General features: G+C 24.4%; 1 protein-coding gene across 3 annotated transcripts in view; it reads left to right on the forward strand.

The window, feature by feature from the left end:
- Window positions 1–17656, forward strand: part of LOC129606292 (protein slit) — a 220591-nt gene that overhangs the window by 189889 nt on the left and 13046 nt on the right. For all 3 annotated transcript variants that reach the window (XM_055516533.1, XM_055516534.1, XM_055516535.1), the window contains exons 16-17: window positions 8902–9045; window positions 10222–10742. In XM_055516533.1, coding sequence (XP_055372508.1) covers window positions 8902–9045; window positions 10222–10742 — 665 coding nt within the window. The remainder of the gene's footprint in view (window positions 1–8901; window positions 9046–10221; window positions 10743–17656) is intronic.

Below are 17656 nucleotides of genomic sequence, written 5' to 3' on the forward strand. Positions count from 1 at the left end.
TATTTGTATATAATTTCATATAATAAATTTTTGAAATCCTACATAATTAATAGATCCATTCATTGATGTTTTTAATTATAGGATTCACATTATTATATACATACATTCATACAATTTAGATATTTATATTTTGTATGTTTTGTGTGAAAACTAAAACACATTGTTGTAGGTATCAATACAATTAGGATTAAAGAGCATTTCCGCAAAATTTTTAAAAAATTTATTGAATGTGAGATGATATAAAAATTTTTGTAATAATATTTTTAATTTTTGAATATTACGGCATAAAATCAAACAATTATTTACTAATTAATATTCAATTTGCACTACAAACCATATTTATGTAGTTGTATGTGATGCACATAAAATTATATTGAAATTTTATTCAGATAAAAAATATTATTTAATTTTGGAAATAAATTTTCAAATGCTTGATAAATTGTTGTACATATTATGTAGAATAATAAGGTTGCATTAGGTTAACATGTTGACATTAAAATGTTTGAATATACAAAGGGAATATGTTCGTTTTAGTTACTAAGATTAAAAATTATTTTTTTTTATAATTTGAGTTAATCTTTAGATATTGTGATATTGGTCAAACCAATTGTTTGACTAAGTACTACCCTGAACAATATGTTTTTTTTTTGACAAAATTTTATTGCTCTCGGAGAAGAAAAAAACAATTAGGGAAAATTAACACGACTACTATTTTTAGATTACTAGCATACTCTTTTAAAATATTTAGAATTAGTTTTCGCCATCTGTTTGAGTATTTTGTTTACAAAGTTTTTGCAACCTTTAGGATAATTTTTTATACAAATAGATCGTTACTTGAAACTTATTTCTCTACAAGAAAATTTTTACTTATCTTTAAAACTCAAAAATTCCATTTTTTATACAAACATAGAAAAATTTCGAATGATTCTTTAAACGCAAAACAACGTAAGCAAAAATTTAAATGACAAAATATCAACCTTTTTTCATTATTTCGATATTACTCTTTCTCTAAATGATATATTATAGAAATTAATTTCGAAAGCTCCTAGATATTAATAAATAGTTTATTTTCTTAGAAGAAAATTTTTCCCACGTCCATGCCAAAGTTATCGTCTTTCGAAATTTGTAAAATTTGAATTTTCGACTACTTGTACTTCCGAAGCTGAAAGATTTTTAAAATTTCTATAAAGCAAAAAGCTAACTGTAAACACAATGCCATCAAAAATAATTATTCTTTATTTTAATTAATTTATCTAATCTTCTGATTCCCTCTTAAAATTTTTTTCCTCACACTAGATATATTCAGTCATTCGATATTTTTAATATATTAATTAAACAGTATATTAAAAAGCTATAGTAATAATTAACAATTTAATATGTAGTTGTTTAAAAAAATATATTTTCACTTGTCAAGGGAAATATGCTGCTTTCTAAAGCATTGGTTTCATTCGAATCTATTTTTAAACATAATAGTTGGCAAGAAACGAAAAATGTATTGAAATTTTACTTTATTGATGGGTAAATAATAAATTATCATTATAGATGACTATTATAATTATAATAAAAGCTTGTTTAATATAACGGCAAATTATAATAAAAGCTTGGTTCAAGATAAAAATTAATATTAACAATCATGCCGTCATATTAATTTTTTTTTTCGCAATAAAATACAAAAGCCGTTTTATCTTAGTTAACAGAATTTTGTGATTTCGATGTTAGCGTATATAACTTAAAAAGAGAGAAGGCGAAAAATTTGGCCTAGAGACACAGGCTAATAGATAAAATAGATAGAAATGCATATTGCTTACATAAATAATTCCTGCTTAAAAAACTAAATATTAAATGAATATAAAATGTTCTGATTAGTTTATACATTTGAAATTATAAAAATTGTATCCAAAACATTAATCAAATCAATTGTCTGACATTTTTGTCACTTTGAATTCCTTATAGTTTTCAATGATTTTTTAGGTTATTTAAATGTTAAAAAATTTGAAATGTTCTGCATTTATGTATATTAAAATTCAAGTTAAAAAAAATTTAGCAAAAACATTTTATAATTAGTACGAAAACTTACATGATATATTCTTATTAATACAGAATTAAGTACAAAATATAGATTAAATAACAGATTATAGATTGGAATTTTATAATTTTTTATTTTTGATTTTTGAACAGATTTTTAAAATTCGAAATTCGCATTTCCACATTGTTTTATAACAAAAATGCTATAAATTTGTATTCCGAAATTTGATATAAGTTCTTAACACAAAATCTGTCACTTTAAATTAGGTTTGTCTACAATGTAAAATAATCTTGCCAATGTAATTATTTTTATGATTCTACCTTAAAAATATTAAAGTTTGTTTTAAAATTCTCCCTATAAATTTCAAATATTCCACCATGTACAAATTTCTTATTTATAGAATAAAAATAATTAACATCTTATTTTAGATATTTATTAACTGTTGCATGTTCTTACCCAAAATTAAAGTTGATTGAAAGTCATTTTTGGTTTAAAAAGTCTTAAGAATTCTATAGATACACTTTCGTTATAGTAGAACTCCTATATTATTTTAACAGAAAACTTTATTCTAAATATCATACACCACACACTGAATTATAGTTTTTGAAGTACATAATATGCACAACACACATGAACCCATACATGTTTACTTTAGTGATTTGTAATAATTTTTTTGAGATAAAAAAAATCGATTTAAGAAATTTTTATGTGCATATGTATAAAAATTTCATATTTATTCAATATAAAACTTAATAATTATTTCAATCCAGTTTCTCATGTTTCCCCCTTCAAGCAAACTAATAAATCTACGAAACCACAGTTCAATCACAATTTCTATAGCTCTCGAGATGTGTTGTTGTTGTTCATCTTTTCATTTATTACTTATTTTCATCTATATATAATCACATTGTTCATTTTGCACTAGAAATCTATCCTTTATGAGATTAATAAATGCTGGTATATTAAAAAAGTAATTTTCAAATTTCATATTATCCCATTTTACTGACACAAATATATATGCTTTGTGACATAAAAATGGTTCTTTTTTCTATAATTTCCGCTTCATTTGAAACGTGTCTAAGTAGACATCAAATAAAAATAATCGTAATAATAATAGCAATAATAATAATTCTTATACACCATACAATATAGTCGTAATATCTTCGTTCCTTTTTTTTATTTATTTCTTATACTATATGGCATAAAAATTATGGGGCTCTTATAAAATTTGAACTTTTTGATTTTTATTTCACATATATTCACTAATATATTAGTCTCTCTGTAAAATCCAATATATATACATATATATACGGCTTTTATAACGTAATAAGTTGAAAATGAAAGTCCTTACAATTCTAACATGCTTTTTTCTCTTTTGATGATTTGAAATTCTATTGATTTTCATTAATGTTTTGCGATAAATCAGTTATATTTCCTTTCCATATTTTCCATTTTCCTTGTTTTCCGTTTTTGTTTTTAAAATTGTATTATATCCTTGCCTTTGTACTGCCACATAAACACTGTTCCTTTGTAATGTATACACAAAAATTTTTTCTAAGTATAGTATATAATTATACAAGTGTACTTTACAAACAAGGTATGCAATTTCAATAGCAAAACTTAAAACGAAAATTATTAAATTTTCCATTCATCTAATTCGAAATTTTATGAATAACTTTTGAATAACTTTTTTTCTAAGTATGGTTTTATCGTAACCAAACTTACTGCCTTTTTTTTTTGGAATCACTATATCAAAAAAATTATTTTTAAAACAGAAAAGCAATTGAAGCCATAGCTATTCCAACTTCAAATTTTTATTAATTTCAAATTTACATTTAAATAAAAAATTAGAAAAAAAATATTTCTTAAAATTTTAGTCATTTGAAAAAAAGTAAGAAAAATTTACGAGCACTTTCACAAGAACAAAAGAAACTTCAAGTGGTTCAAATTCAACTTACTTCTTTATACTTACAACATAAGTATACAAATATAAATATTGTGGACAAGAAGCAAATTCGTGAACATATTTATTTCAAAATTTTATCAAATTTTGTAATTTCTTAAATTTACTTTATGTCGAGAATAAGAAAAAAAATAAAATGAAAAATTTTGATCTAACAATTAAAATTAAATGCCACCGCACTAGATAACACCGACATCACTGAAATGTGGCTATTTTTAATAAAAAATTTTCCATTGACTTGTTTATCATGCAATTCATATCATTATTCCAACTAAGTTTTCGCTCTCTTCTTTTCGTCTTGTATACTACAAAGAAGAACATGGAATATGTAGTTCTAATTAGACTTACATTAAAATTTTATTAAAATACATGTATCCTATTATATTATATTAACACTGTACGATTTGCAATAATAGAACTTAATTGTGATTGTATTTAAGGTCGAAATTAAAAATTACTTTTATTGTTTAGAAACGAAATGAATGATGAGAAAATGTTCATTTGAAATATTGCTTTTAATAAATGTAATCAATATTTTTCGAAATGAAAATATTAAACTTATTGTATTAAATTTAATGAGTATGAAGTCAAATTTGCTCGAAACAATATTATTAATTTTTCATTGTGTCAACAATAATGAAGAATTGCATTCGACAACATATGTACCTATGGTGTTACATTCTGTAACACCATAATATTCTGAAGGATCTTTTGTTTTATCAACTTTCACTTAAAAAAAGTGTTTGGAATGCATTTAAATTCATTTAGATAAATGTGAGTTAAACTTTTTAAACGATTTCTCTAAAAATCTTATTACTTTTAAAATACCGAAAAAGTTTTCACAAAGAGAAACATCTTGCTACGTAAACTCATAATACTTTTTGATATCTACAACCTATAATCTTAGAGCATAGACAAAAATCCAAGAGCTCAATAAAATATAAAAAGTTTATAATTTTTTTTGGAAGAATTCCAGTTTCTTATTTAAAAAATTATTAGGGCGAATCTTTACTACTAGAATACTAAAAGAATCTTTACTACTAGAATACTAAAGGTAAGAATACTAAAAACACTGAATCTACTTTTTCCATATACATACATGTCCAACACTTACTAATTTATATCTTATTAAGCAGCATTTACATATTAATCATTGTTTATGGTTGGTCTGCAAAAATTTGTTCGCTGTTTTTGTTAAATGAAAAAAGTTAAACTTTATCCAATTCCCATAAAAAAAACCTATGAACAATGTTTGATGTTTAAACGCTGACTTACACAATAATTGGACACCCTACTTACTAATGATGTCTTTGAGTTCTAAATTCAATAATATAATATATATGTATGTATACACAAGGAAGACGAAACAAATAATAATAATATATTGGAATAATTCAAAAAAGATATGAAACATAGAGAGTGAATGAATAAATAACGATAACTTCATCAGTTTATGTTTCTCCCTCTGTTCTTTTCTTCTGTTTTTCTTTTATTTCCTTCTTTAAAATTATTTTTCGCCACAATATTCCCATTTCTTTTTAATAAAATAATAATTTTCCTAATTCAGCATTAGTAATAACAGCTTTGTTTCAAATGAACGTTTTATAAGTAAATCACAACATAAGAAAGTGAATTGTAAAGTTATTAGAAATAAAGAAAAAAAAACTTTTAGAAAATTAAAGATGCTGATGATGCTATTGAGCTAAGGAATTTTGTAAAAAATAAATCATTTCATTCTGCTGAATAAACTAAAAAACTCTTTTTTAAAATTGAATAGGTAAAGGTAACAAAAATATAAATTAATTTCATATTCAAGAGCCGAAGAAAAAGGCATAAAATCGTAAAGAGATTGGGAGATTTCAGTGTTAACCAAAACAACTCTAAGGTAAAAGCGTAGAAAAATCAAACAAGATTATTTCTGATTAAAAAATGATTGACAAAATGAGAAATTTCTCGAATTAAAAAATTATTTTCTCCGAAATATTAGTAAAAAATATTAAATTTTAGAATTTTCTAATAAAAAAATTCTATTTTTAGAAGCTCTGTGAACTAAAGTTTGAAAAGAAATACCTCATTTTTAATGCTATAGAAATAAAGCAGAAAAAATATATTATTTAAGATTTTAATGAGAACCAAATAAGAGCTAATTCAAAAAGCAAATCTCAAAGCACTTTTAAAATTATATTGGTCTCATAATAATGAAAATATCAACATTAAACCTCCTCTTCTTATTGAATTAAAAATCCTCTTCTAATTGATACATAACCTATATTTAAGTTCAATTTTCTTGCCTCAAAGATTTGATTTCTGTTTTGCATTTGATTTATGTTTATGTAAGAAACGTACGTAGAGTAGAAATGTGAACCATATTATTATAACAGCATTCTAAACGAAAATGAAAACTTACATTACCTTACATTTGTATGATTTTTACGCCTAAGCATGTAAAATTACTAAAAAAATAAATTACATGAAAACATATAACTTGTGGTATGTTTATAAGGCATTATGCAAATATCTATATAAATATGTCTTATATGTATGTATATTAATATAATAAAGTCCTTTAATTGTACCACATTGATTTATATTGATATTAGAACTCTTAAAAAGTATCTAAAATTCCAAATGAAGCAAAATAAGAACATTCGTAAAGTGGAATGAAATGGTTGCTTTTTGCACCAAGTTGATGAAAATCTAAATAGGTAAATTATAATTTCAAGCAAATTTTAATATAATTCCCATAGCGAAATTAAAACATTTTTGAATGAATTTTTGATCCTTAGAGGTTATCTTTCAATTCAATGCAGCATTCTGTTGTTTATTGATATTTTAGGAAAAAAAAAATTATTAAATGCTAGGTCAAACCTAATTTTTTTTATTTTCAAGAATTGTAATTTATTTACTTGACACTTTGATTGTTACATAAAAGTATATTGATTTGCCTTCAATATACATTTATTTGATATATTAACGCGTTGTTTACACTATGTGCATATTCTTAGGTTAGGTTGAAACAGCTACCCTAGTCAGAGCCAGGTCTATCATATATGCCATGCGAAGTAAGAAAAACAGGGACGCAATTAAAAACCTAAAAAAAAAACTAAATTTTGAGAAAATAATTTTTTCTATTCTAAAAACTTTTTTCTTTTTAGTTACAGAGAAGCTAACTTGATAAATATACATATGTATACACAAACATCATAAAACAAGCAGTTGAAAGTTTAATTGAATGCTTTAATCCTATGACTAATGTGGCACTTAATATAATAATGTTACAAGAAAATGATTTTTTATGCGTAATGTGCAATGTTGCATATTTTTTATTACATTGAAGGGGGTGCTTATAAAAACTAACTCAAATTTCTTATAAACCATTTTAGATCTCTGGCATTCATATTCTTCAAAAACAAAATGAGAATATATATGTAGTACTCAAAACATGATGACAGAATATATATTCAAAAAAACAAAAATAGTAATGAGTAATAAGTAACAGCGGTTTTTCGGTCATAAGTTCTCAAAGTAGGCCTCATAATAAAACGTTTCACTTTTCTCTTTTATGAAGAAAATATGAGAGATAGGATAAAACAAAGCGTCTCCTACTAAGTAAAAGTGGGTATAATTAATTTTATTGTACAATTACCATAATTTCTAAAAAACCTTTGATTGTAGATATTTCAAAAATTAGAAATCACAAAAAGATATTAAAAAAAAATTATTATTATTTTTAACTAATTTTACGCAGAAAGAGACAAAAAAATCCTTTAAATCAGCCGTCGGTAAACTTTCGTTAGTTATATGCAAATATGTACTATGTGAGCATGAGTGTGAGCCACTCTAGTTTCTTACATTACCTACTTACAACATAAATGAAATTTTCAACTGACTATATTGATTGTTTTGCTTTAAGAAATAATAAACTTGTATAAAATTTTATGTTCCTGTATCTGTTATATATGATTGAATCCTCAAAATTTTTTTGAAAAACTTTAACAGTCGCAATTGAACAAATTTTTCTCTTGCAAGTAATATGATGGACCACATTTTTAAGTTGAATGGGTCGCACTTTGCCGACGGCTGCTCTAAATCAAAGAAGTAAAATCAGAATTAATTTTATCTTCTTCCACAGTAATGTTAATCCTATAATAATATAGGAAATAGACAATAAGACACTTTTCACCCAAATACGAAAAGTGTACAAAGAGATTTTTAGAAATCTATTTAATATTAATCCAATATCAAATTCATTACTTTCTAAAATATGCTAAAATTTAAATCGTATTACATTAAAACACTCATCAATTCACTTTTTAAGTTAAATTTTTTTTTTCATTTTCTCCATTTTTTGTATTGTTATATTTAAATGAAATTTCAATTCATTTCTGTAGATTTGCATTTATTTAGTAGAGCAACACCAAAGAAAGGAGCAACAGCACATCATCGAATTTTATTATCCTCTTATTAATAAAAAAAAAATAAAAAAAAATCCTATTTATTTCTCATATTTAAATTTTGTGCTCTTTTTTTAAGTTTTAAGTTAATGTTCAATTTAAAATTTAAAATTCTAATCAGACAACTTCTTTAGTAACACAATGAGCATGAACAAGTTCTTTTTTCTTCTATTAAAATTGAATTATTATTACGAAATACTCTTTAATATTCTGAAAATTCAATTGACATTTTACATTCTTATATTACGTATAAATTTTATTATTAGTATACACATACATATGTATTGCTTAACAAATATGCATGGACGTACATGATGTGTATGTCAGATTATAAAATTTTGGTTTTGCTTCCATATATACAAGAAAAAGAAAAACAACATTTTTTTTCATGAAAATTTTTCATTTTTAATATTACTCTCTTTTTTTCACTCATTTTTGTTATTTTTTTTCTTTTCCAGAATTATTTCCTATAATCAACTGCAATGCATCGAACGTCATGCAATGACCGGATTAGTTAACCTTAGAGTATTGTCATTGCATGGTAATCAAATCTCTATGATACCGGAAGGTACATTTGATGATATGAAATCTATAACACATATGTAAGTATATATGTATATATATAAGCCATGAAGTCAAATCCCAATTTAAAGAAGAACGGAAAAATAAATTTATTTTGCTTTTTATTTTTTTAATTTTATATTAATTTTACTTTTTTTGTTAAAACTACATTTACTACTTGATTATTTCTTATTGAATTCGAATTATGTGTCATTTTTTTGCCAATTTCTTTTTTTTTTTCTATTTGAATAAAAAAATATCAAAATCCGATCACAAATCATACGGGAATACGAAAAATTGACTTTTTTTCCTCTTTTCCATGAATCTGTTAAAATCCTTAGAATATCCTTAATAAAAGTATTGATTCTAAAAAGGTTAATACAAAAAAAATACGACATGAATTGTGTTAGAGAAATAATAGAGCTAATACATCCATATTTATCTATTCTGTTCAACTTATTTTTAATTCTGACATTTATGAATTCAAATTCGGATTCTTCATTTCGATTTTTTTTAAATAAATGAGAACTGTAATTAAACTAAAAAACTTTAATCTTTTGCCCTATTTTTTAGAATTTATGGTAACATTATATTCATTGATGTTGCCAATAAAAGTCAACTAATTTTCTAAATCCTTTTTTTGATCTGATCACATATCTTGTCTAATTAATTGTTTAAATTTTCTTTTCTATCTGCTGAAAGGATTGTATTCGTTTCAAATAATATCAAATAAATTGTTATCAGAAAAATATAAAATTATTTCAAAAGTCATCTGTTAGGTTTAGGATAAGTTTTACCTTTATTCATAAGATCGTTAAGTCCAATTTCGATAAAATTGTGACTAAAATAAACATAAGTTTTTCACATTAGTACTTGTATTGCGAAATACGTTGAATATATATGTATTTGTCTATTTTGCTATAACACATTGGGGTAGCTTACTGTATTAATCAATCCCAAACTCGCCAGTTTTCACACATAAAACAACAAGAAAAGGCACATTTATTTCCGATTTGCCTCTGCAAAAAGGAAAGTTGAAATAATTTAAAGTATTCAATTTAATTTACTTTTATTTGTTGTGAATTAAACTGACTCCAATAATAATCGAAATTGCAAATCAATGCAATATTTTCAAATTATGTCTCACTCCAAAAACTTACAACATAAACAACATTCAATGCTATATTTAAAATTTTATTTTAAATTTCTTTTAATAGTGCTTTAGGTAGCAATCCGTTATATTGTGACTGTTCGTTAAGATGGTTTTCCGATTGGATTAAATTGGATTATGTAGAACCAGGGATTGCACGTTGTGCGGAACCAGAATTAATGAAAGATAAATTGATTCTATCAACACCATCTCATCATTTTCAATGTAAAGATAAAGTAAATAGCGAAATTTTATCAAAATGTAATGCTTGTTATAATTTCCCATGTCAAAATAATGCTCAATGTCAACCTATGGCACAACATGAATACAAATGTTTATGTAAACCTGGTACACATGGTAAACATTGTGAGTTAATGATTGATGCCTGCTATGGCAATCCATGTCGCAACAATGGTACATGTACTGTTCTTGAAGAAGGACGTTTCAGTTGTCAATGTCTACCAGGTTATGCAGGTGCAAGATGTGAACAAAATATTGATGATTGTATTGATAACAAATGTGAAAACAATGCTACTTGTATTGATGGTGTTCAATCTTATAAATGTAGTTGCCAACTTGGTTTTAAAGGTAAGTGTTAGAAATATAACGAAAATATTAAAATCATTTTTGTTCCTATAATTTTAAACAAATACATACCCGATTTATGAATCAGGGTAAAAAATAATTTTCCTAATGGTGAATGTATACATAAAAGGCTATTTAACTTTTATTTTATTAAAAAAATTATAATTAGTTTTACTCCGTACGTTTGTCCATGTAAATGCTAGCAAAACTTTCACACCCTTGAAAATAGAACATGTACATAAATCCTTACAAGAAACTTATTTCCGTGGAAGGAAATTTTTACCTATCTTCCTGCCTGAAAAAGTTATAGCATCTCAAAACAGTAATACATTTTTTAAATTCTGTAAACGTAGAAAAGTAGTGGCTAGCTTTTTCTATCGTAGTATGCCGTATATAAATTCTACTAAAACAAAACGTTTTTTCCAAATTTTTGATTCGTTTTTCTTGTAAACCGCAGGCTGTACGAGTCAGCAAATTAAGCAAACTTTTAAGAAACCGCAAACTTTTCCAAATTTCTATAAATGCAGAAAGTCAACATTAAACCCCGTGCCATTAAAAAGTGTTAACAATTAAACCTTAAATTCGAGCATTGTGTTAACGCCTCTTTCAATTTTTTTTTTAAATATCATTGAAATATTTTGGTAACTGATATTTCATAATCATATTATATATTTTATTATTATAATCAACAATATATTTTGGAAAGTAATTTTAATAACGTAGTAAGATTGTTTTTAAAATTAATTTTTCAATTGTTGCTTTACGAACCTTTGGTTTGATCAAACTTTATTTCCTAATCTGCAAACTTTCCTAAATTCCTTAAAAACCAAAAAGCTAAATCTAAATGCTATATATGCCATTGAAAAATGTAATTACTTATCTTAACTCACTTACATAGTCGTCGATCAATACTAATTCGACCAATATACTAATGCTTTTTTCATTTCTTTCTTACTCATGCAATTATTTTAAATATTATTGTTTTAATCTATTTTTTTACAACTTACCAATTCTTCCTCGAGTATTTAATAACTTTAATTTTATTAAGTGAATCAAATATTCTGTTCTATATTAAACTAAAAAATCAAAAAAATAATTAAACCTTCTGAAAACATAGTCGAAATTTAGATTGAACAAAATATTAAAAGAAAAATTCTCAGAATAGTTTAATTTCGAATAAATAGTGCTAAAATTTATAAAATATTTTGAAATTCAAAACAATTTTTTGCACACAAATACCGTGAAATTGTCACTTGCCTCTTTTCACCATTTAAATATTGAGATTTTTTTTCTTTAGTAAAATTAAACCACGAAACCGCAAATCTGCGCAAAGAAAATTCAATATCATCAATTTTATACAATTATTGCACAAAAACATACAAAAAGAAGTTTTCCTCTCTATATGTATAAAATAATGAATTTACTTTCTCCATGTATAACAGTTAAATATTTTGAATACGTTTTTTCGTTCTATGGTTTAATGTATGTTTATGCATACATTTTTGTTGATATGTATACCTGTTATGTATATATAAAAATGTTGATAAAAAACTATGCTTTTTACAGAAAACCAATAACACTATTTCAGTTATTTTCTTTTTTTTGGATAGATAATAATTTTGATCGAAGTAGAAAAAAAAATGCAAACTGTCCGCAATTGCCCAAAGGATTAAAATCTCATTTTCTACAGAAAACCCTTATTCCTTTTGGTCTTGTTTTGTTTTTCAATTTTAATGTTTTTTATTTCAAACGGAAAATTAAGGGAGTGTTTACCACAATTTATATAGAACTAGATTCTCGTTCTTTTTTTTTATTTCACCTGAAAATGTTTATTGAATTATCCTTTAATGGGGAATTGGACTGAGTATATTCAAATTCAAATTATGCAAACAGATTCAAAACAGATTTTTATGCTTTGTCTCTTTTTCTTTATTTTGGGAACTTCAAAAAAAGTTTAAATTTAAAGTTTCGGGTCGTTTTAAATTTTGAATATGAAAAATATAATTTGTACTTGAAAAAAATAAAACGAAGAAAGTACATTAAATAAATTAAGCTTATTTAAATTTGCGATCATTCAGTACAATATTGAATTCAGTTGAAATGAATTATAATTAAAATATTCTACAGAGTTTCAATCTGAAAAATTGGATTATAAAACATATTTAAAATTTCTATATACGAAAAATTTTTCTTATATAAGAAAAATACGGTACAAAATCTTGCTTGATTTTGTTCTTTCATGTCGTTGTTTTTCTTATTTCGATTCTTTAACTTTCTGTTCCAATAAATCCAAAAAAAATTGAGTAATTCAAGAAATTAACGTGCGATGATACTTAAAGACAGGTTTTCGAAATTACAGAAGGGAATTTTTTTCGCTAAAAGAGTAATTCTGCCGACGTCCTGAAATTAAACACAAAGAGACCCCAGAATTTAAATTTTCTCTTAAAAGAATTTCCTATAACTTTCCATAAATTAAATTTTACAGCATTCATTGTACATTAAAAAGAACAAATTAATAGTCCAAAGTATATATAAGGCTCATTATTACTTTAATATGAAAAAAATATATTCTTAAAGAATAGCAACACAAAATTCTCACAAAAACTTGTACGACAAAACCAAATGCTGCAAACTTGAAACTTTACTTATGTGGAATGTCAAAATAACATATGCAATGTCTAATTTAAAAAATCTCAACATTTAATTTAACATTTTGCTTGATTTCCCGAAAGCGGTTTCAAACCTAACATGCAGTATTTTCAATATTAAAACTTTCCAAATTTTATAGTTATATAAAACGTTTATTGTAAAAGCTAAATTAAAATCTTTTGAAAAATAAAAGTTTTTGTACAACTTTACATTTACACAATATTTTCATACTAAGCATTTATTATTGTTCCCATTTGTTCACCTCCGGTTTGTTTAATTTAAAATTATTTGTTACGCAAATTGCATAAAAAAAATCTCAAGAGCCTGAAATATTTTTTGAATAGAACGAAAAATAAAACTGTTGCATAATTTTTTATAATTCAATTTAGTGGAAGAATGGGTAAACGTTTACATTTAATTGAGATTCAACAAAAATATAATAATTATGTACACCAAAAGTGTACAGAAGTGAAATAATTCCAATAGTTTTTTCTTTTAGTAAATGAATCACAATTTTCCAGGCTTTTAATTAAAATTATGTTGTATTTTTTGGTACAATAAATTTTACTCTATATACAATTAGAAAATTTCTCGTATAAAACTAAATGATCCCCCATTCATAGTTTCTATTTATAAAACTATTTTTAGAAAAGCAAAATTTTTTCCTCTTAATTCTTTGAAAGAAAATTACATAATAATTTTTTGTTCTCCTTTTGACTATTTTAAACCTAGAACGTAACAACATAATAAATCTATATGAATGTAAAAATACTGAAATTCCACTCGAAAATTTCTTATTATTTTGAAATCTTAGATATGAGGTTCAATAAAATTTTTTATTTAATTTAATCTAACCCAAACCTACTAAACAAGATTTTGTTTATTTTATATTTCTATTTAGGCGAACTTAAAAAATATTATTAAAGAAAAATTCATAATCCTAGGATAACTGAAAGAAAAAAAAAATTTCTGTCGTTTACTATTTCCGTTTCCTTTAATAATCCCATACTTTTTTTATTTTCTAAAAAATTCTATTTTTAAACAAGATTTCATAGTCTTCAGTTTTGCATCCTCTATATTCCATTTTCATTTTTTATATTTTTTATGTTTTTGCCATTTATTTATCTTTGAAATTTTGTTACTTCCTTCCAAATTAAGAGATTTTGTCCAAAATTATATACTTTTTTTTTTGCTAAGTACTCTTGAACAATAAGTTAATAATGATTTAGTTTAACTTTCACGAATAGCAAATGTGAATGACATTCTTAGGCTCATTTATAGTTTCTAAATTTTTGTAAAAATCGTACGGGATTTCAAATAAAACAAAAATAATACCGCGAATCGAACGTGTGAAAAAAAAAACATTTAAAATTCTCTAGAATTGAATCAATAAAAATTGCTAATCTTTTAATTATTAAATTAAATTAAATGGTTCAAAACTCGATGCTGATAAACTTTTGATACATTGATATTGATTAAAAAAGTGAATATAGCAGTACATTTTTGAACTCCGTCACTACAATTCGGGTTATTATCGTATAAAATTTCCATGCAATTACATTTGTATTCCTTATATAATTCTAATACAACTGCATTTATTAGTGCGGACAAAAGAGAAAAAAAATTGCTCAGGATAAAGTTACATAAATTTTAAAATTTTATTCATATTATGTAAAATATAAATGGCCCAAATTTCAATTGTAAACCTCCAATATACTAAATGAAAGTGATAAAGACATTCTGTATGCCATTAATATTTGTAAATGTGAGGGAAACTTGGTTGATAAGTTGAACATTTCCATAACAGGACAGGGACACCATTTTGAACGGCTGTTGTAAATTTTTCTTAAAATTTCTAGTTATACTTAAAATTTCAAAAAGTAAAAAAATCAGTCGAAATTGACTTTAAGCTCCTGTACCTCCGAACCTGTTAAACTGTGAACATCGTTTCCATACAAAAGTTTTGTCATGAGTGCCTATACAATGGCATATAGCAGTGCACTTTGTTACGAAACACTCTGTATAGAAGCGCTTTAAATCTGGGCCAATTTTTTTTAATTTTATTTACTTAAATATTGAAAATTGTTTCAAAATATTATTTTTGAAATTTGATCAACAGAAAAGTAAAAAGTGTTAAAATAAATTTTTGCAACTCATGTTTTCTCTTCTTTGAAAATATAGAAAAACTATAATGCAACCCTAAAGAAATGCACACTACGAACATATTTTTTAACATATTTTAGTGCAACAAAAACCTTACCTGCTAAGTGGCGATACACAGAACATGTTTCCGTCTTGCAATATTCTTTGGTAGTCAGGAAAAAAACTAGTTAAAAGTTTTAACAAGCTTTGTATATTTTATGTACATCATAAGTTTTATGTGCTCCTTCGACATTTTCATTTAAAATTTTTTTTTTTTCGTTTTTTATTTTTTTTGAAATTGTTATTTTTTTTAATTCAACTCTCCAAGTTGCTTTCCTTTATTTTTAATATCGCAACAGAAATGGATTTTTTACGATTTGTGTGTATTTTTAATACGTGCGGTTTATGGTTGTATATAGCATTGCCATTTCTCATTATATTCCTCGCTTTCTAAGATTTTCAAATTCAGTTCTTCTCACACAAATTATATTAATAAGTTCTAAAGTTTAAGACTTTAAGTTTGTTTGAATAAAAAGTTATATTCTAGTCCTGTAAGCAAAAATTTTATCGAAAAACTCAGACGTCACATTAAATTTAATTCAATATAAGAAATTCCAAACTAATGAAAGGTGTCGCTTCCCATCACAACTCTATATCCGTGAGCAAGTCGCATTTTTTTTATAAATTGCATAATTTAATTAATTTAAATTGCGATTTAATTGTGGACACAAAATTGTAATTTCTATTACTTTTCTTGATGTTCTTAAGACCAATACGGAAAATGGAATAAATCTTGTCCAATCAATTTTTGTTCCACTATATATTGAAAAGGTTTTACACTAAATGATTCTATAAAATAATTTCGTACTCTACAAAATAATTTCCTCAAATATTTTAATAGAATGGTAATATTTATTAGATTAAGATTTTTTGAAGATTTTTTTCATTCTTAAATTCATTTTCTGTTAAAAATTATCAAATGGCATTTCTTTAAACAAGCATGATTGTAAATATTTCAGACTATGTCCTATAAAAAAGTTTGTGCTTTTCATAAGAAGAACAAGAAAATGCAAATTTGCTATATGCAATAGCGATAATAATTATATTCCTTTCTTTATAAAGTTTTTGCTTTTAAATTAAATTTCCGATTCATATCGATAAATAACGAAAACAAAAACAAAATTGTTTCATTCTAGTTACTCGGTGCTAAAATCAAAAAGGTGCTAACAATAAATGAGCATCTATAAATTTAGTTACCTTCAAAGCGTTATAAACATAACAATACTGGTAAAAAGTTATAGAATTAACTGTTTATGTTTCACTTCTTTTACCATTTTATGTTTGCGTTTTGTTTTTTCCATTGTTCTAACTAACTTTAGCAATAGAAATTTGTTGTTCGAAAATAAAAGTGAATTTTTAAACCAATATTCCAGAAATAGTCGAAAAATTTAAACTTAAATTTTCGTCTTAAAATTATTCAACTGAATAAAAACAGAGTGAATTCATCATTAAGCCGATATTATATTAAATGTCAAGCTACAAATCTTTGATTTAGAAAAAAAAGCTTCAACTCGTAATTACGCGTTTAGAATTAATTATTTAATGAACTTTTGGTAAAAATTTATTTGCATTTATAAATTTATCTATAACAGCAAAATTTATTTGTAACTACAAATTATTCTTTTAGAATTGTAACCATACGACTTTTTCAGCGAATTTATTACAATCCCTGAAACAACAGTTTAAAAACTATAGCATGTTTGAGGGCGCCCGTCTTTAGTGTTTATGAAATCGAATCAAAAGACAAATTTTCTAAGTAATTTTTTTTCTGATTATTTAATCGATTTTTAAAACTACTACATAATATAAAAATATAATACATAATATAATACATAACTACTACATAATATAAAACTAATACATAATATAAAAATTTCAGTAATTTAAGAATTGTACATATATTGCAGCGTTTTAAAAAGTTAGCAAATCGAAAAAAAACTTAGAAGTCCCTGTATCGCAGGTGAAGTCCTTAAAGAAACTAAATTATTAAAGAAGCTTTAAAATTTTAGGTTTCTTTTTCTCTAAACAAATTAAACTTATCTTTCTAGTTGTTCAACTTTAAAAAA

The sequence above is a fragment of the Condylostylus longicornis genome, unplaced genomic scaffold (assembly GCF_029603195.1).
Source record: "Condylostylus longicornis isolate FDR11 unplaced genomic scaffold, ASM2960319v2 ptg000018l, whole genome shotgun sequence".
In the NCBI taxonomy this organism is placed as follows: domain Eukaryota; kingdom Metazoa; phylum Arthropoda; class Insecta; order Diptera; family Dolichopodidae; genus Condylostylus; species Condylostylus longicornis.